At 29.0% G+C, this 22,235-nt stretch overlaps 1 protein-coding gene across 3 annotated transcripts; it reads left to right on the top strand.

The window, feature by feature from the left end:
• The first annotated feature begins 1,161 nt into the window (after positions 1 to 1,161).
• LOC136979663 (cap-specific mRNA (nucleoside-2'-O-)-methyltransferase 2-like) lies at positions 1,162 to 20,438 on the top strand. Of its 3 annotated transcripts, XM_067275694.1 has the most exons (14): positions 1,236 to 1,255; positions 1,325 to 1,660; positions 1,758 to 1,872; positions 5,944 to 6,017; positions 6,092 to 6,289; positions 8,406 to 8,526; positions 8,621 to 8,907; positions 10,093 to 10,254; positions 12,820 to 12,948; positions 14,147 to 14,323; positions 14,828 to 14,962; positions 15,814 to 15,912; positions 17,579 to 17,759; positions 20,318 to 20,438. In XM_067275694.1, the coding sequence occupies exons 1-14, from the start codon at positions 1,238 to 1,240 to the stop codon at positions 20,395 to 20,397; spliced, it is 2,112 nt and encodes a 703-aa protein (XP_067131795.1). In that variant the 5' UTR covers positions 1,236 to 1,237; the 3' UTR covers positions 20,398 to 20,438. The 3 variants fall into 3 exon arrangements, with proteins under 3 accessions (XP_067131794.1, XP_067131795.1, XP_067131798.1); XM_067275693.1 differs by having other exon boundaries at positions 1,162 to 1,660; XM_067275697.1 differs by lacking the exons at positions 1,236 to 1,255; positions 5,944 to 6,017 and having other exon boundaries at positions 1,526 to 1,660.
• The last annotated feature ends 1,797 nt before the right edge of the window (positions 20,439 to 22,235 follow it).

Genomic DNA, 22,235 nt, shown 5'->3' with positions numbered 1-22,235 from the left:
TCTGGGGGACCCGGGATCGAATCCGAACGGTTCGAATAATCCCCAGGAATTTTTCGGGGGGTGGTCTGTTCGGATATGTCGGGTCCCGTCCCTCACCACCCGGTCGCCCCATTGTGGGCCTGGCCGAACCCATAATGGGCCTACTAAAAGAGGCCCTCTTAGTGCCCACAGGGCGGAAAAAGTTAAAAAAAAAAATCGAGAAAATCGATTTTAATCGATTTAATCGAGTTTAATCGAGGAAATACAATAATTAAGAGTTTAATCGAGGAAATACAATAATTAAATTTGGGATATTTTATTTATGTAAAATACATTAGAACCTTTATTAAATTAATGTAACTCAGGGATAGATCTAGGAATTTTCGGACGGAAGGTGATGTTCTTACCTGACAATTAAAAAAAGGATCGATAAATAATTAAATTTAATCTTACAAATCCATTTAATAATGTAAACAGATATATAATTCAGTTTAATTGTTGTAAAATCGTTTAAAAACATAAAATGTTTATTAAAAATAAAATCATTTTGCTTTATTTTAACGGGGCGCGAACCCAATCGCCCGCTAGACCCGTCACTGACTGTATTCAATATCATTTAAATTACTTTTTCATTGAATTTTCTTGAAACTTAGTCCCATTTTGACCAAGTTTTCGTGAATTCTCCAAAATTTAATGAAATAAACGGACTTTCGCGGAAACTCAACCGCTCTCTCCCCCTTGTCCGACTTGACGTAATCCATCCCTCTCTTCAAGAATGGACGTCATTTATGGACAGCCCTTCAGTTCGTTTTTTGAAAATTTAATATAAAACAGTAATTACGCAAATGAAAAAAACTATAGTGAAAACAAATGTTTTATCAAATTACAGTTACATTATATTTGTTCAAGTTATCTGGTTAATTGATAAGCACAATACTCTGATTAAAAGTATACGGCGAAAGAATTAAAATGGCTAACAATCATATGTATTTACGTTGATTCTAAAGGAAATTTAGACAAGGTGATTTGCTTTTGCATTATGTAAAACGCTCGTTCATTTATTATTCAGTGCACCCTTTACGTCAGTTTGACGTCACTTTTAAAACTTGTCCATTGTAAAACTGAAGAGATGACGTCAAAATGACGTAAAATGTACACTTTAAGGGCAAAAGGAACATGGCTAAAGCTGTTTTAATGTTTTTTTTGTTGTATCTTTCAGAGAAACAAAACTCTTCACAAAAGAAGAAAGGAACAAAAAATGAGTGACATAAAAGAGGTAAAAGATTTGTTTAATAAAAAATTTACTTTTAATATCAAAAGTTCTTCATTGCCAAATGTAAATGAGTTATTTAAGTCTGAAAGATGGGAAATAGAAGAATTAATGGTAATGAAAGATGAACTTAATCAAGTGAAAAGTAAGTTAGATGATAAAGATATTATTGAATGGAAGAAGCATACAAATTATACAAATAAAGCTGGCAGAGTGAAATATAAAGTAAGAATGGAAATTGGACCTGAACTGTTAACCCAAGCATGGTTAAAATTTGTTGAAATTGCTTCTACATATACTATCATACCGAATGATGAGGAAAAAATTTATACATTTCATCTGTGTGAAGCTCCTGGAGCTTTTATTTCTGCTCTTAATCATATGCTAGTAATGAGGAATAAAAACCTTGAGGTAAAATTAGTTAATTGTTTAATTACTATCAGTTTACTATTTGTATACTATGTATAAGAATTGCATATATAGATAAAACTTTTTCTTTGCTTTTCAGTGGCAATGGATGGCTAACACACTTAATCCACATTATGAAGGAAACTGCTCTTCTTCGACAATTATGGATGATAATTTCATTATTCATACCCTCGATAATTGGTATTTTGGTAAAGGTAATTTATATAATTCAACATTTAATTACACTATAATATATAGAATTTTTGTCAGTACTCATGTTGTATTGAGTTTTTATGCTTTTTAGGTTACTAATGGAGTTAAATGTTTTTTAATTGGACAATAAGAGAAATTCAAAAAAGTTTGAATTATCAAATATCAAATTTAGTTTGATTTTGAAAATTAAACAATTTTAACTTAATAAAAAACAACTCTAGTATCATCTTGCACCTGCTGGGTATGGACGAGGCAATCCTTACACTTGTCGGGCACAGACAGATGATCCCTATGTTTGTTCAGCATTGATTGCTTTGTTCTTGCTATTTTTTTTTATTTTTGCCCCTAAATCATGTAAGATTCAATTAATTGTGTAAGGAAGCATGGACATTGTCACTTTGATCCCTCATTGTATCTCAAAAATGGAGTTATAGACACTTATTTTTTATTACATTTCTGGATTCCTCATCACAATTAATGGAAAATGGCACTTTATCAAAATCAGCCCAACAAAATTTGAGAACAAACACAATTCTGTAAGCCATATAGAAGAGGCTTTGCTAATGCTCTGCTAAATAAAAAACAACATTGCTTTTTTCTTTCTCTTACACGCAATGAAGTGGTATAATAAGGCAATAGATTATCAATATATCCACTTTAATAATTGCCAAGATGCATTTTGGATATGAACCGCTCTTCCGTTTGCTTGTTGTACAGTACATTCTTTCCTCCTTTTTATAATCACATTAAAATTAATCTTTACAATCTCCTTTGTTAAAATTTACTAAACTCCTTATAAAGTAGATTGTAAAGATTAATTTTAATGTGATTATAAAATGAGGAAAGAATGTACTGTACATCAAGCCAACAGAAGAGGAGTTTATATCCAAAATGCATCTTGGCAATTATTAAAGTGGATATATTGATAATCTATTGCCCTATTATAACACTTCATTGTGTGTAAGAGAAAGTAACAAAGAAAAGTCATGGTTTCATTGTAAGAAAACATTGTTTTTTTTCTTATTGAGGCAAATCATTAAATGTAGTTTTTTAAAATTATATTTATTACATAAATTAAATCTACAAAGTTGTATGATTCCATATTTCTTTGGTAGAAAAATTTACCCAAAACATTAACAAGTGATTTCACCCCTTTTTATAGTCTGCATATAGCTGATGCAATAAAAACATATTTTTGGATTGGCCTGCATTAAGTCCTGACATAAAACCACGAGAATTTTATACCATTAGAAAGAAGTCAAAATACAGAAACTAAAGATATAATTATGCTTTTGATGTGAGGCTGATAATTTCATGATTTTAGAATAAAAACTGGCATCTGTAAGATGCCATGCAATTCCTATGAAAGAATGTATAACTTTACTTAAATTTACATGTTGGCATTCCCTTGGAATAAACCAGCAAGCCAGTTTTTACCATATGAAAATATCCAATTTTATGGTTTCCTCCAGGTTGTCCAGCATGCAAGTCAATCCATGGAAATACAGTAATATCCTTATACAGATTTGAAAAGATAGGCTGGCGGTATCTTTGCAGTAGATAGTGAATAAATAAATATTGTATCATTGAGATTGCCAAACTTGAAGATGTTTTTGTATAAAGTGAAGATATAATGAACTAAAATCAAAATTTCATATAATTCCAGCAAGACATTCAACATTCCTTGAATGTGTATGACCTTTTCAATGTAATAGAAATAACACATCGATCTTTAATGGTAGGAGTGATGTTTTAACTATTGTTATACTTATTTAAAACTTAGTTTAAATAATGCAAATAATGCACAAATATCATTCACAGTAATCTTTTCATTTTTGAGTTAAAAAATGTTTACAGAATTGACTATTATTTTGTGTAAATGTATTTTTCATTCAAACAAGAATTTGTTTCCCATTTAAAAATTTTTAATTATATAATAGGATATGTTTTATTATTATTATGTTGGGTTAAGTGAGATATACTCGGTTAACACCGGTGGCTGTGTACTATGCCGGACCAAAGTCAAGGCATAGTAACCAAAACAGAAACTAAAGAAGTGTATCAGTGTGTGTGTCTGTATTCAGGAATTTTCTCACAATATGACATGTATTCAATATAGTGGCCTTCTGTAGTGTGGTGTATGTGTTTCTATTCAATTCTAATGTGCCCAGGCTTTTGTGTAGTGTGTATGGTATGACACCTGTAGAGGAGAGAACAACAGGTACAATAAGCACCCTATCCATCCTCCACAGATGCCTTATTTCCTGGGCGAGTTCTGTGTACTTGCTAATTTTTTCAGTGCATGCGTTTTGTATATTGTGAGTGTTTGGAATGGATATGTCTATAATGTATGTGATTTTATTGTGTTTGTCAATGAGTGTGATGTCTGGTCTGTTGTGGTAAATTGTTTTATCTGTGATTATGGCTCTGTCGTAGTACATTTTGTGCGTGTTGTTTTCCAATACTGTCTGTGGAATGTATTTGTAGTATGGTTCGTGGATGTCTGCTAATTTGTGTTTCTTTGCAAGCTCTTGGTGTATTATATTTGCTACTTGGTTATGTCTGTGTAAATAATCTGTCTGTGCCAAGAGCTTGCAACCAGAGGTGATGTGTTGTATAGTTTCTGGCATGATGTGACATTTTCTGCACGTGTCATTTGTGAGTGTTGCATCTTTGAGTATGTGTTTTCTGTAGTTTTTAGTATTTATGACCTGATCCTGCATGGCAATCATGAATCCTTCCGTCTCCCCAAAGAGGCATCCCCGAGCTAACCAGCTGTTTGACGCAGTTTTGTCAACAAAATCCTGGGCCAGGTCGTAAGGATGCCTGCCATGGAGTGCCTTTCGAGCCCACAATTGCTTAATGGTGTCTATGCTTTTTATATGTTGCGTTGTGTCCATATGATGTGAGTGTAAGTTTAATGGTGTGTTATTTGAGTCTGCTAGAGTTACTGCTTTATGTAATTGTGATGTTTCTTGTTTAATGTAGAAAAACTCTCGCAGTGACTGTATTTGTTTGTAGTGAAGGTTAACTATGTCAATCAGGCCACGTCCGCCATTTTTACGTGGAAGGGTTAATCTTTCTGTGGTGGATTTAGGATTATTATTATTATTATTATTTGTTGTATACGTTGCATATTTAAAAAAAATTATACGAGGATCATTCAAAAAGAAACAAGCCGGAGGCTGGAATGTGAAAACTGATGACAGAATTGTAATATCGTTGCATGTGTAAGAATGTGTGGTTACAACAACAGCACAGATCACAGCCTGCCGCTAGAGGCTCACGGGTGCATACCACGTGACTACAAAGCTAGTAGAAGCACGCGTCAATCGTCCATCACAGTCAGTCGTGTTATAAATAGTGAAATGGAGGCATCAAAAGAAGAGCAAAGAGGTGGTGTTCGTTTTCTGACAGCGAAAGGTATAGGGGAAACGGACATTCATCAAAGAATGTCACAAGTGTACGGTGAACACTGCATGTCCCTTGCAAGGGTCAAGGCGCGGCACAAACGCTTCAGGGAAGGGCAGGTGTCGTTAGCCAATGATGCATGGTCAGGAACACCACACTGCATTACCGATGACATTGTCCAGCTGGTTGAAGGAGTCGTTACCCAGGACTGCTGAGTGACGGTACAAGCCGAGTGAGGGGCAAACGATTCACCTCGGACGACGACATCCAGCAGTACATTCCGAACTGGTTGACAACGCAGCCCTGGGACTTTTACGAGACAGCCATTCACCCCGCCTTGTGTCACAGTGGGACAAGTGCCTCAACAGCCAGAGCCAATACTTCTGACATACAGGTAAGGGTTTCTGTTCCTAGGCCTCCGGCTCGTTTCTTTTTGAATGATCCTCATAAATTGTGATTGCACTATATTTATATTTCTTATTAATAAGAATAATTTAAATAATAAAAATTTTCTAAAATTATCTATTGCAACATTTTTCTTCTGTTCTGATTTACAATTTATTTTATTTTGATTTTATTATAATTTCTTAAACAGACAATAGAAGTTTTTTTAGTTAATTATAATCATTAATAAAATATAAACTGATATACTTTTAATGAAGGTAATACTGGAAATATCATGGATATTAATTATCTGCATGATTTACAGAAGAAGGTTGATAGCACAATGAATCTAGTAATTTATTATCTTAACTATGTATTCAATCAGACTTTAAATTTACCAAATTTTAAATTACGTTATTATTTTAGGTCACTGCAGATGGAAGTGTCGATTGTCAAGATGATCCTTCAGAACAAGAGAAAACTGTTACTCGTCTTCACTTCTGTGAAATTGTTATTGCTCTTCATTTATTAGCACGTGGAGGAAACTTTGTTATTAAAATGTTCACAATGTTTGAATGTGAATCTGTCTGTAATTTATATTTGTTGAATTGTTTGTTTTCAGAAGTAAGTTTTGTTTTATTTTTATATATAATTTGAAAAAGTTTTTCTTAAAATAATTTAAATTTAGTTAAATAGCAAAATTTAAAAATACAGAAATAATAATTTTTCCTTTTCATTCTTTTTTATTTTTATGATTGTTTTCTGTAACCAAGCTATTTTATTTATCATAATAAATTTTCATAATTGATCATAATTAAAGTGTAGATGTTCCAAACTCTGCAGAAAGAAGTATTGGGCAAATATCAACCAAATTTCATATACATACTGTCCTACATATATGGTTTCAATTTTTAAGATGAAATTTTGGTTAATGTTACCTATGGTTCCAAAATGGCGGCTCGTCTCTGATTCCAGCAAATAGAAGAAGGGAAACAGTGGGGACACATGTTCTAACCTAACCTAACCTAACCTATTCTAATAATTTTGTTGGTAATAATTATGGTAATTGTTAGGTTAGGTTAGGTTAAAACGTGCATCCCCACTGTTTTCCTTCTTCTATTTGCTGGAATTGGAGATGAGCTGCCATTTTGGAGCCATAGGTAACATTAACCGAAATTTTAGTTTAAAATTTAGCCACTAGGGCAAAACTTGGTGCTGCTGTTTCTTTATTGTACACCTTACATATGCTTTTTAATGAATTTTAGATATAAAAGTAGTTAGGCCTACAAAATATTTTTTTCAGTTCTTTGATAGGTAAAACTCATTACGCTTACTATGCTCAGGGCATATAAGGACCTCACTTCATGTCATTTTGTTATAATACTGTTGAAAAAAGATGCAAGTACATTTATAATAATTTATAATTGTTAAATTTCTCTCCTGTCATTAGTTATATGTGTAGCAATGATTAGTTATATGAAATTATTGCTACACACATAACTAATGACAGGAGAGAAATTTAACAATTATAAATGATTATAAATGTACTTGCATCTTTCTTCAACAGCATTATAACGGCATTAAGACGTATAAGGCCATTCTGTAGCCTTATATGTCTTTTGTATCCTTTGTATGTTTATTTTTCTAACAAATAAACGGCCACGGGGTGGCGTCTCTATCAAACCCACCACTTTTTTGGTTCGGTGCAACTTTGAAATGGACCAAAGTAGTCGTGTAAGGTTTATACCTACCTGTAAGGTATCCTGGTCTCCATTTGTATGCATAAGTGATATATTTAACAATAATTATTGTTGTTGAATTTTCTTTATAAACAGTAAAATTGATTGTATGAGGTGAAAAATAGATGCTGGAAGTTGCAAAATGATCCAATTAGAATAATACTAACTAAATTATATCTTTGTTTATATTATTTAGCCTATGAAAATTGGTTCCATTTGTTTTTGTGTAATGTTTCAGTTTCCAAAACCTATTGATGATGATAATTGAGGACTTACTGTATTTAATTATTTTAACATGTAATTTTTATTTTATTAGTTGTTTTATCATTTTGTTTTATTTTGTATTTATTTTATTTTTATAATTTACTAGCTGAGATACAGTACCTAGTTTTGCTTGGGAAAATGAGATATTAAGTAAAGGTAATATACTCGTGTAAAAATACATACTAAATACTGAAAAAGAACACATGCCTACTTAAATAGATCTGACCAAAAACAACTTTATATTGAAATTTACTCTAATTACATTCTAAAGCCTAAGACGGGATTCAGCTGTTCTCACATGATACTCAGACTGCTGACATGAATTTGAAAGTAGCCTATATCCTTCTCAGGACTATCCTGAATATATATACAAAGTTTCATAGAAATCAGTTCAGCTGTTCTCATTTGATACTCAAATAGACGTGAATTTAATTTAATAAATAGATTTATCATGTTTTGTTTATGTAATAGTATTTTAAAATTTAAAATGTATATTTTAATGTCAACAGTTTTATAGTTATTAAATATTAAACTTTATTCTAAACTGTTCAGCATATTATAAGCTTTAGACAAAACAATTATCAAAAATGTTACTTATTAAATACTTTTTTGGTTTAACTAAGCAGTTTATTTATTTTTAATGATTCTATACTTTACATGTTAGACATAATATATAAAGTACTATATTTTACACTTTCAAATATTTTATATTTAAAAGGAATATTATTCATTTACAGGTTCATGTTTTTAAACCAGCCACCAGTAAGTCTGGAAATTCAGAAGTTTATGTTATTTGTTTGGGTTATAAAAGACCTGAAAATATTAATTTATTGTTAGAAGTATTAAGAAATGAAATTGGTATAAAAATTTATTCAATTGTTTAATTTTTTAAAATATTTTAAATTATGATATTCAAATTTAGCTTAAGTTAATTACACTTTTTTAAATTTAGAAGATAAATCATCTAACATATTATTCTTTCTAAGAGAAATTGATGAAATTTTTTTGGATCAGTTAATAAGTTGTACAAAACAATTTAAAAGATATCAAGTGGATACTATTGAAGAAAACTTAAAATATAATAATGAAAGGGATGAATTTCCAGTAAAGCATTTAAATTTCATAAAAGAACAATGCTCAAATGAATACATCTCAAAGTTTAATTTATGTTCAATACCTTCATCCAATTTCATTGTTTCTAAAGCTGATGAAGAATTACTAGCAAAAAGTTTCAATAGGGTAAGAATATTTTTACTGATAGTAATTACAGTAGACCCCCCTATAACATGGTAGATACATTCTGTGTTATATGAATTCCGTGTTGTACGAGTCACTTAAATACATGAGCCAATCGCAGCCCAATGTTTGAAAGGTTTTCTTCCATAAAATTAATCGATTCTAGACTAATTTGACTCAACATTTCCAAAACACTTATAATTTTTTGGGAATAATCCATATAAACTATGCTATAAACAAAAAATTGTAGGATTACTTACCGAGTGTGCACCGTTCGATGATGCCATTGCTTAAGCTTGTTTACGTCATGGAGCGGCTTGTCGAATGGCGAGCACGTGTTTCCTGATCAGCGAATTTTTTGCAGAAAAATAACTTAACTTTGGAGACGTCATTAATAAAAATATAATTTTTATGGCCATTAAATAATAAATGGTTTTTAGTAGGTCCACCTCTTGTTTAAACTCAACGATTTGTTCAATGTCCGCTATTGGTCCAGATTCGACCAGTCCTGTCGCGACACGAGTCGGCGTTGACGTTTTACTGTGTTATACGAGTCTCTCTTAGTGTGTTATACGAACACGATTGCAATTTTTTTGCCGTGTTATACGAATCCATGTTATATGAACCCAATTTATGGAGGGGTCGACTGTATAGTAAATCTATTTTAGAGTTATATTTATTATATTTAATATCTATTGGATTATATGAAACAGAAACTAATCTGTAGATGTAAAACTAAGGTGATAAATTTCAATAAAGAATAATTGAAGATGGATGTAATGATTAAGCTAACATCCAATTTGGCATATATAATAGCAGAAATGTGGTACAGATGCTATAGTAAGAGTAAGTTATAAAATTAAAGATTGAAAAGTTGGGAAATTTTCAGAGATTGATTGCCTGGCACCAACTTCTTGTTCAAAGATGCCAGTATTGCTCATATGCCAGTATATGCTCAGTTAGCTCATACATTTCCTGTATATTTCTGCATTGCTTGAACAAGTCACTCTGTTCTGTGTTAGATCCTTAAAATTCAACAGTACAGAGAGTAAAACTCAATTCAGTTTGAAACTGAATTTTGATAATAGTACTCATAATTAATGTAATTGTAATGTAATAACTTTAAACTTTTTTTACAAAGTTTTAATTATTTTAAGTGTGTTAAATTCAAAATTATATTATTTTCAGAGTAATATTGAAATGTGGAAATTAGATAATATCTTTAGGGAAGGAAGTTTAAATTCAAGAAGAGAGGAAGAAAAGAAAGGATGGAATGTGAGAAAAGAAATAATTAGAGATTGGTTGTCATCTTTGCCAAAACATGACAGATTAACTCCATTTTCTATAAAGGTACAATTCTATTTACATAAATCATAATTCTTTGCTTATAGTGGTACATGATTTGCAAGGGCAATTTTTTCTTGATAAAAAAGTTAGTCATATAATGCCTTACTTTACATATAATATCTTTTTCATCTCTCATAATTATCTGCTTCAAAAACTGCATATTTTATATACAAAAATGAGGTCTTGGGAAAAACAAGATGAGCTCTTGCTATCTACTCTAAAAGCCAGATTACATCCAATAAAGCTATGCTGTGTATTTGGTAGGATTGAAAGGAGATTGTTTATTATAAACTTCTGGCAAACAATAGACATTTTAATTCAGATTAATATTACTCCCAGTTAGATCGATGAAATGAAACAATTGAACACCTAAAACTGATCAACTGGAAAAGTGTCATTTTTCAACAGGACAACAGGCTAAACTGTATGTGTCAATGAGGAGCTGGCAAAAGTTACTTGATCTTGGATGAGAGGTTTTATCCCATTCATTCTATTCATCAGACATAGCATTATCCGATTACCATTTGTTTCAGTCTTTACAAAACTTCTTTAATGAGAAAAAAATTGAATACACTAGAGCAGTGGTTCTCGATATTTTTGAAGTCAGGGAACACTAAACTTTCACATTTTTTTTTTCCCACAGAACACTTACAATACATCAGCTTTAAAGCAGGGGTGGCAAATCTTTTTGAAATCAAGCGCGCTTGGTCTAGTAGATGACTACGTTGGCATTTGCTAATTACATTCCCATACAAAAATTATTTTACATTGTATTGATTTTTCTTTTGCAACAATTTTTAATTGTATATTTGTTTTTCATGGAACACTTGAAGTGGCTTCATGGAACACCTGTGTTCCACAGATTGATAACCATGGCACTAGAGGCAGTCAAAAAAAAAGTTTTTTGTAAAAGGGCTACTCAATGAAGCTAACTAATAGATGGCAAAAAATCATTTAAACAAATAGTGTATGTATTATGTAATAAAATGCTAATTCTGTACAAACATATTGCTTTGAATTTCTTTCAAATTTTGATACAAACTTTCTGAAGTAGTCAGTAGTCAATTTAATGATGTAAGCATTATGCCCTTATGTCTGTTTATGACCAGAGATGATTTATTAACCTGGTTGAAAACATTAACATTTTTTCAACCTTACAGTGAGTAAGGTTAAAAGTATATTCCTTACATCATTTAAGAAAACACTGATATGTCTTTGATGAAATAGAATTTGTCAAATTTATCCAACCAAAATCTTTCTTGAATTATCTTCACCTGAGGTTTCAAATATGCTCTTTTTCCATTTTTGGAAGAAAGAGAAGGATCCATACCCTTGTATATTTGTTCATATTCCAGACCAGCACCCCTCCAAAAAAGGAAAAAATAAATTACTAGTATTTCTCATAATTTTTTTGTTTTTATTTCCAATTTTTTAAACCAAGTACAAAATTTAATTTCTCTCAGACAACACAGTAAATCATATTTGCCAGATTCAGCCTTTAACAAGCAAGCAAGAAAAAGAGATAGTTTATTAATTTTATATCTCTTTTTTCATAATACACTTTTTTACTTAAAAAAAATAATAAATTAGATTTCACCAAAAAAATAAAATTTGCTCTTATAATTAATAAGAGTAATGATAAAAGGGCAAAATTTATGAGTTTTATGATGCATTTCTTTTATTTTAAAAACTATGCTGATTAATTTAAGTTTCCACAATCCTTTCTTTTCCAAAAGATATCTGCATTAAGCAGAAAAAATATATGATAAAGCAAATATTTTTCCTATTTTTAAATGTGTTTGTCTTTTCCACAAAGCAGATATGAAAATATAGAATAGTTATTATTATGAAAGTATTGTTATATTGTCGGGGTCATCAAGAGCTTGTTTGGGTTTGAGGTTGAGTGGACATCTTTAGCTTTTTTTCCTTCAAACATGAAATACATAAAATGTTTCCTTATTAATAAAAAAATAGTCTTAAAGATTTCATTTTATGTTAATAACAGTAATATTAATTTTATAGGGGTTAGGAAACACTACAGATCCTTCGGTTTCCTCCAGGCCTGGAAAAAATCTTACTGATGTTATGATTAATAAATTACATATCACTCGTTTCAAATGTTCTAACTTCAAAAAATTATAACTTGTAGACACCTTCTGTACTTATTCCATCAGGTACATTTATTAGAAAAACAAACATTTAAAATGTGAAGATTGCTATATTTTGTACAAATGTATTTATGGAAACATAACCTGATAAAGGTCTCTGAAAGTGATAGAAAATGTTTGTTTTTTCCAATAAATGTACCTGCTGGAATAAGTACTGTGAAGATATTGTAGTAAATTTTACTATTAGATGAAATTACCATGAAAAAAATAACAGTTTTTCACTTAAAACTGTAAAATTTATGTGAGGTGAAAGTTTAACAAAAAACAAATTTGAAACATTTTTAAATAGAAATTAAGTTGTATTATATTATCATTGAATGAAAATAAACAATTTAATGCATTTAATGATATAAAATAGAATATCATTCTGTACTAAATGTATTTTAAATATCATTTACAGAGAAAGCCATTTGTAGTGTGTCAGAAATCCTGGATTAAAGTTGGACGAAAATACAAGAATATTAATAATTCAAAATTTTGCATTCCTTGCATTTTGAATGTTTGGAACGAAGTAATTAATAATAAAAAGGTATGTAATTAACATAATTAACTTAGGTTTTATTTATTCGTTTTATATTCTTTCTGTGACAACCAGTGGTGCACACAGAGAGTGGCCAATACCCTCCAAAGAAAAAGAAAAACACTAGAAAATTTTCCAAAAATATTTTCTTAATTAAAATTCATTTTTTCATTTATATTGTGTCATCTATTTCTGTACTACTAATGAATTAGTGGTCACGTAAGGTGGAAATTTTATTGAATTCACGTTTAAAAATCTTTTTATCCGTTTAACTTGGCTCTCCCAAAATTAAACCAAGTGTGCCACTGGTGACAATTTTAGTAAGGATCAACATTATTATTTTGTTTATCACTAAATCAAATAATAGTTGATAAATAGCTGATAATAGTTGATAATTAAAATTTTTCAAATATAAGTAAAATATTAATTTATATTAAATAAAAATTTACCTTTTTATTACTGTTTTAAATTCTCTAGAAAAAATTTGGTGCCATCACTTTTATAGTCTGTATGGAGGCTGAATTAAGACTATCTCATATAGGACTACTTACCGTACTTTCCGGTGTATAAGACGACCCTCGACTTTTGAGAAGATTTTCCTGGGTTAAAAAGTCGTCTTATACGCTGGAAAATATGGTAGTTTTTATTTTTAAAAAACAAAATATTTAGTTTATTTCCAGCTAGAAAATTGCTCCAAATTCATCTCAGAAGTTTCAAAATTTTCCACAGAGAGGAGGATGCACCCCTCCTCCTATCAGTGCTTTGTACTGATAACCCCTTATCTGCTGATAGAAAGCTTTTCCCAGTCATAGTTTAAACCCAAGTCTGTAACTGAATAATGTGTAGGTTATTTACACAAAAAAGCTGACTATTTTGTGTAAGTAATTACTGTTTTTAAAGTGAAATACTTGTAAGTACTTAAATTCAACCACATCCACAATTATTAACTTAAGATCTTGTAAGAGAGAACTTTTTTAAAGAAATATTCAATATCTAAACTTGAATAAAGTTAGATTTGATAAAAATTGCCAGGACAAAATTTTAAGTTTACAAAACTTTTAAGAAAATTCTTAAATAGACAATATATACAAATGTATTTTTTCACTTAGTCCTTTCATCAAAGTTACTTAATTTTCATTGTTTGATTTTTATTATTATTTGTAAAATTTTTGAAAATAATGAAGTATTTATTTAAAATTTTACTTAGAATTTAAATGATACCTGGAAAGAATATAAATGCAATTGGAGTTTGTCTCGTTTAAAGCAGCAAAAGCATCTATATTCAGGATTGTTAGAGTTTGAAGTTTTAGTAAATATGAGTATAAATAACAATAGTCCTGAAATTAATGAGATTGTGAATGTTTTAAACTTTGAAAGATTGAAGGTAAGTTAAAAGTTATAATTATATCTGCAATTATCTTAATTTTTTTACACATGATTAAAGTTTTTCCAACCACTTCCTGTTCTCCAAGTTTTAATTTGACTCTGAAGCTCGCTAGACCTAGCCTAAGTTTACTACTTGTTCTCCAAATTAAAATTTACTTTGAAAGAGAGACAGTTTCAAAACAACAAGAGGCTGTAATGAAGAACAGCCTTTTGGACAGCATTTTAAAAAGAGGGCATTAATTTGTGTGCAGAAATTTGTATAGATGACAGAAGAGCATGTTTTGAAAGCTGATATTAAATTGAACTGTTACCGTCAAAAACTATCTTTTGTATAAATTCAGTCAATTGACATACAAGGTGTGCCTATTAAGTTCACTAAGGTTTAAAACTTTGAAAATAGACATTATTGTATTGAAATTTGTGTATATATTTGTCATTTTTGATTGTATATTTTTAAACACAGACAATATTATATTTTATATGAAGCTTAATATTTTCTCAGATAATACCGTTCAATAAGTCAAAAAATCATTATGGAAGAAAAATTTTATTTGCAAGTTACTCAGTTACTGAACTCATTTATGATGTTAATGAATACCAAATAAATATTGTAGAAGATTGTATTAAGTTATTAAAGGTAAAATTTTTCTATTTTTAATCAATTAGATTATTATAGAATTAAGGGCACTCTGTTCATTCTCTTCTTTCTTTAATATGCATAATTACATAGTAATATAAAAGTTATAGAATATAATTTAAAAATATTGTTATATTTTGAAAAAATTATTTTTCAACTGCTACTATGCACAAATTTGAACAAATTCACTAATTTAACTACCCATACTTGATGTTTTCCATGCACTATATAGAATATCTGCTAAAGAAGTTAAGTTACAGGCTAATAATAACTTTTATTCTGTAGTTATTAAAAAACTTGCTATACTTAACACAAGCAAAACATACAGGAAAATAATAACATTAATTAATAATAGTAATATATTATTTATATTAACAAACTTTGGTTAATGAAAAAATGAAAATACCTAAATTGTAAAGCAAATTCCCAATCAGACATTCCTCAGTTTGAATAGTGAATAAGAGAACTATTACAATACAGTTCTTAAATTGCATTGTAATAGATTAAATAGCAATTGTAACAATGTAATTCTATTTTTCACTAAATAGGAAAGGTTATTGATAGCTTGACAAGATGTTTGAAATTGGAATTTGGATTTAGAAAGTTATAAATCGTATTTATTAAATTTACCTTATTTTCAATATAACATATTTTAAATTTACAGCTGTCAAATGGTAATATATTTATAGAAATTTCATAATCTAAATAAGAAAGCATTTGGTTAAATTATCCTATAACATTCAATATTTTTTTTTCTTTCTTTCTTTCGAAGACACAATGTAGTGATGTAATCTTAAAAAAATATTTTATTACTAAGTATTACACTAATCTTTTAATTTTATATACTGTAGATAATCAAAGATGATGATGCTTTAATTTTATGCAATCAAAGTGCCTTAACACGATTTAGTGCTGGAATAATATTTCTTTTGTGCTGTTTATTTCATCAGGTAATATTTATAATTTTATGTTTCAATTTTTACTTGAAACATATGCTTTTGAAAATATTTTCATTGATTTCACTATGATTTTTACACTATGAAAGGATTTTGTATTATAAACAATATTGCATAAAAATAATAAAAGCATTAATGTACCAGTATTAGGTAGGATAAAGGATACCTACCTAATACTGCTACATTATTAGGCAGGTATTCTTTAAATACGTATCTACCTAAAATGATAAAGGACTGATTTTTCTCTAGTTTCATGATAACCCTTTTTATCGTGCAACTGGAAGAAATGATTAATGACATGTTTTGGCTCCAGCACAAAAACCAGCAATTTAATAAGCCAAAAAATCTGTTTGACTGTGTTAAACAGTTGTCATCAGGCTTAAAGAATTTGAAGCAGGGAATATATCAATTGAAACAATCTTTCGAGTCGTCTTTCATAACCAGTGTGACAGGCTTTTGAAAAATGGCATGTCATCAATTACATTAGTCATGTTATTTACATTGTAACCTAACTAATATAGAATATAACAAAATACAATAAACACTTATGCATATGAAGCATTTGTAGGGGTTATTATTCTAATTCAACTAATCAAAACTATTATGCTAATGTTATAGTATTTTGTAGTACATTTTCCATGCAACCAGAAATGTCTCACATCTTTGTACTTATTATTTGTTTACTTATTAAATCATTGGTGTTTGTGCTGGAGTTAGATATCAACCAAAGCTTCGAACTTTTGAAAATTTTTGTCATTTTTAGGCTTTGAAGCTTTGGGGAAAATGCAGTTACAATTCCAAATGTATTAAATAATCAAACAGATTTGAAATTCTAAATTGAATTTGAATAAAGCTTGTTTTGAAAATGGTCTGTATTTATGAATTTAATGTTAAGAATTCTCAGTTTAATCAGTTTGTAATAAACTGAATTCATTCATTTCTAGTAGTAATAAATTACTATGGCAAAAATATTGGCATTTTTAAAATGTTTAAATCTTCAAAGTTTCAATATCCTTGGCTGGAGTTTTAAGGTGTGTTGTTAAATTAAATTATGATAAAAGATTTACTGTATATGTTTATGAATTAAAATATTGATAATATAAATTATTAAAAGTATAAATTTATTCATAGAAAAGACTAAAATGTCTTCATTTTTTTTGTTATGTCCAATCACCAAGAACAACAGTCTTTGTCTTCCATTGCTGAGATGACCTTTTATTTGAACTTTTTAAACTATTTTGCATAAGGCTGTAGAGGCATAGCCTCTAATAAAAGATCATCTCTTCAATGGAAGACTGTTGTTCCTGGTGACTGAACATGGTGAGGAAATGAAGACATTTTAGTCTTTTCTGTGTATTTTTTTAAATGTGTAAAAAATCATCAGCCATTTTTTAAAATAATTTCTTTTTATAACAAAGTTCTAAATATTTTTACTTATAATAACATTAGCACAATTATTAAATTTACTTATTTACTTAGTAACATTTTCATCTCTGCATGTAATAAAATACACTAGAAGCTGGATAATTTTCATATTTGTGTTAGAAATGGGTTATAAATAAAATTGTATATTTTTGATATTGATTTAAAATTTAAAGACTTTATTTTTGAAATAGAATTATTAGATATTACTTATTCTAATTGTTTTCTACTTTCCTAGGTTTTAGTACTTAATCCGAAAAAATCTTCATCTCCACTTTCTAATCAGATATGGATATTTTCAAGTTGTAATTTTAAATATGTTGATAACATAAGAAAACATTTAGAACTTGTGGTAGAAATTCATAATCAAGAAGATCTGTATCAAGTTTTGGAAATAGTTCCAATTCATATGCTTTGTGGTAAATATTTAGAAATGAATTACTAATATTTTTATTTAGTTTTCCTATTAGTTTAATTATATTATTAATTTCACACTGATACCTTTAAATACAGTATATTTTTAATTATACTTTAATGTTTTTGGTCATTTGTAATGACCTTCTTCAAAGAACAAGAATATACATTCTGAATATAGACAATGCCATTGGCATAAAACTTAACTGGAAAAGCATACTTTCATCTTTATTACTTAGGCTTTTTCAATTGGAACTAATTAGCTTGAACACAAAAAATATAACATTTTTAAAATGTATTACAGTAGAGAGTTGTTAATCCGAATCACCGGTTATCCAAACGATTTTCAGTCGAACTGTGTCGTGCTGAATGGAACGTTTTTGATACTAGATTTACTTCTAAAGTATAATTTTCATGTTTTTATATTCTTCAATATATTTATTTTGTTTGTACAAAATAAAGAAATAATTTTTAACGATACAATAGCCTCGATTATTATTATAAAAATTTTCGTTCGGCTTAAAATCGACGAAAATTCAGCACGAAGCGACACGCAACAGAGAAAAATTTCAACATCGGACAGATTAATATATTTTTTCGTACATAATCGGTTATCCGAACAAATCACTAATCCAAACAACCCCATTCCCCAATTGATTCGGATTAGCGACTCTCTACTGTATCAATAAAGCATGATTCTAATTATCTTTGAGGAGTAGGCTTATTATGTAATAAAATATTTTTTTGAAATTATTATGTTTCATCCTTGTTTATTTTCAATGTTGATAGTAAGATTGGATCTGAGGATGAGGATCCTATAACGTAATGACAATGGTCTCAAAAAATGTTTTTATTAAATAATAAACTGACTCATTTTAAAAATACAAACACAAACAAATACTAATAAAATGGAATATGTATTTAAATAAATGTACAAAAACAGTTTGTGCAATATAGATACATATAAATTTTTAAGCAATTTTTTTTTTTTTAAATTTACACATTTACTATGTAGTAATTATAAATTACTGTAATTAACTCTATAATATAAACTATACTTGAGTTTAAATATTGGAGTTTTATATGTACAGTAGACCAACCCTATAACATGGTAGATACGTTTTGTGTTATATGAATCCGTGTTGTATGAGTCACTTAAATACATGAGCCAATCACAGCCCGGCACTTGTGCAGTTTAGGGGCAACGACTGTTTGAAAGGTTTTTTTCCATAAAATTAATTGATTCTAGACTAATTTGACTCGACATTTCCAAATCACGTATAATTTTTTGGGAATAATCCATATAAACTATGCTATAAACAAAAAATTGTAGGATTACTTACCGAGTGTGCACCATTCGACGACGCCGTTGCTTAAGCTTGTTTTCGTCGCGGAGTGGCTCGTCGAATGGTGGGCGCGTGTTTCCCAATAAGTTATTTTTCTGCGAAAAATTTGCTGAACTTTGGAGACATCATTAATAAAAATATAATTTTTATGGCCGTTGAATAATAAATGTTTTTTAGTATGTCCAGTGCTCATTTAAACTCAATGGTTTGTACAATATTCGCTATTGGTCCAGATTCGATCAATCCTGTCGCAACACGAATCGGCGATGACGTTTTACCGTGTTATACGAGTCTCTCTTAGCGTGTTATACAAACACGGTCGCAATTTTTTCACCGTGTTATACGAATCCGTGTTATATGAACCCGTGTTATGGAGGGGTCTACTGTATTCATTGTTTTTATTAAAATAGTTTCAGCTATAAAAACAATACATTTTTTTAGTTTAATTGAAAATAAATTTCTACAATGAGAACTGAGAAAAATTTAATAATTATGTGTGAATTTGGAGAATTAAACTGTGTTATTTCCCTGATTTTTCTCCTACAGACTGCTTCTTATTCCAGAAATCAAATCAACCTGAAAAGAAAATAATTTAAGAATGCAAATAACATTAAGTTAATTGCAAGAACAATTGCAATAAATTTAAATTAGTTAAATAGTTTTTCCAACAGTTGTATGAATGAGACAGAATTACGTATCTTTCTAAGCAGGTTACTCTGAATAATGTTAAATATTTTTAATTTTAACATATAGTTTTCTTTAATTTCATACAATCCTATAACTCAATTACAAAATCTTTTTATTAAATATACCCTTTTTAAACTTTTATTTCAAAAGTTATTTCTTAATTCAAACAGTTTTTCTGAAAAAACTTAGAACCGAGATTTTATTCTATTAATACTATAATAATAATAAAATCAATAATAAAAACTATTAGCATATAAAAAAAATGAGGTAAGCTCTAATTTTAATTGAAATTTAAATTTATTATTGAATTTAAAAATACCGTATTTTCCGACATATAAGACGACCCCCGACTTTTACAGTTAAAATATAGCGTTTGGGATATATTCGCCCTATAAGACGGCACCCGGCGTATAAGACAACCCCAACTTTTGAGAAGATTTTCCTGGGTTAAAAAGTCGTCTTATACGCCGGAAAATACGGTACATCTTAAGCAGTAATTTAAATATAAAGTGTTTATTTTTATTTTTCAGAAAAATCATTTTACGAATTTCTACTAGATAAAAATGAAGCATTTATAATTCAAAAATTGCATTCAATTCTGAATTGTTAAAAGTAAAATAGTATTTAATACTATAAGAATAAATATATTTTTTTAAAGTCTTTACTAAAGAATAAATGTAATTTATTTTTATATAAGATTTAAAAAATCTATTTATAATTCTACATAAGACAAGTTGTCTTATTTCTTAGATAAAATTTTGTTTGATAAAATTCACTATAAAAGAATAATTTTATATGAAAAATATAAGGTTAATTTATTTGAATAAATGAATATTTTGATCGTTAAATTGTTCTGCATTTTCATTTTTTAATATTCTAACGGAAACAAAGTTTTAGCAAATGCGGGATGGCCCGAAAAGTCAGTTATTAATAACATAATAACTATTATCATTACTTGTTCAGTTAATGATGATGATGATGATGATGATATGTATTAACATATTAACACTTACATTTAAACGAATTCAAAACTGATACCAACAAATAAATTTTTAGAGAACATCTACAAACACACTGTATAATTGGTGATTTTAATAAGTATATGTTAAATGTTTCCTGTTATAATTAGCAATGAATTTAGGCATAGATAACTTATGCTTTTGCAGAGGAATTTGTGCTTTTAATGGCCTTGGACTAACACCAATCTGCTTCATATTAATACTTTTGTTTTCATTTATCTACTTGAATATCTATGTACTAATTATTATCTTAGACTTTGTACAGTACATTGTGGAGTATTGTGTAATACAGATTTTATATTATATAATGGATTAATGTCCTGTTATATATAAAAAGAGGCATCACTAGTCCTTTCTATATACATTTCTTTCACTTGAATTTTTAAACTTGAGTAATAAACTGCAAAAATTGATAAATTTACTACCTGCAAGAGAATAAATCATAAATTTACCTTAAATAAAGTTAATTAATATTTAACTTTTATTTATTGGTTGTAAATAGAGGCACTGTATTATATCAGGAGCAAAAATTGTAGCTACAATCTATAATTATATCCTTAATTTATTTAATTTAAAATATATGCTCTCGATTTTAGTAGTGTCTTGCTCCTCCTGTACAGTAAGTACATCATACTTTTTCTGATAACAACAGAGTTGTGCTGATCTTCTAACTCTGTTCTCCAGATTAAGGAAGGACAGACAAAGGGTCACTCACACCACCCTTTAACATCTGACTATGGGACATTTTCCAATTAGAAAGCCCTTCCGGAAAACATTTCCCCTCTTGGCGTAGCGCTCCAGTATGCATTACCTTATTCCATTAATTCTGCAATTCTTGTAACACGATTTAAGCTAATTCACAAGCCAAATTAATAGAAATAACAAATAAGAAAACGTGAAATTTCTTCCTTGTTTGAAACTTCTACGAATACAGTTGACATCTATTTTCAATTTGTGGAAGAATTTGTGTCAACCAGGGATGCTTCTCTTCATAAAACTAATATAAAAAGTTAACGGCCGAAGAAAACACGTTACACCCCTAATTGTTCAAAGCGATATTTGAGAAAAAGTATGCGTTATACGCTAAACTAAAACTGGAAGTATAAAGGAAATTCTTAGCCTAAAATATTCCAGAATTTTTAAATATTTACATAACTAAATCATTATTATATTTCTACACTATAAACCTGTGATTATGTTAAAAATAATTTGAATATTTTAAAATATGAGATTTTTAACTTTATTTGTATGGGAAGATACTAGGAATAATGCATAATTGATGTATTCATTATTATGTATTTATGGTAATGAATACAGCAATTAGTCATCACAATATTCATTATTACATTTTGTAAATTAATATGAATTGAGTGTTTACAATGGATGAAAACACCGAAGAAGACAACATCCAACATACTAAGAGGGAAGA

This window comes from Centruroides vittatus, unplaced genomic scaffold (assembly GCF_030686945.1).
Source record: "Centruroides vittatus isolate TY-2023 unplaced genomic scaffold, ASM3068694v2 contig_630, whole genome shotgun sequence".
NCBI lineage: Eukaryota > Metazoa > Arthropoda > Arachnida > Scorpiones > Buthidae > Centruroides > Centruroides vittatus.
This window is presented reverse-complemented; position numbering and strand designations above follow the sequence as displayed.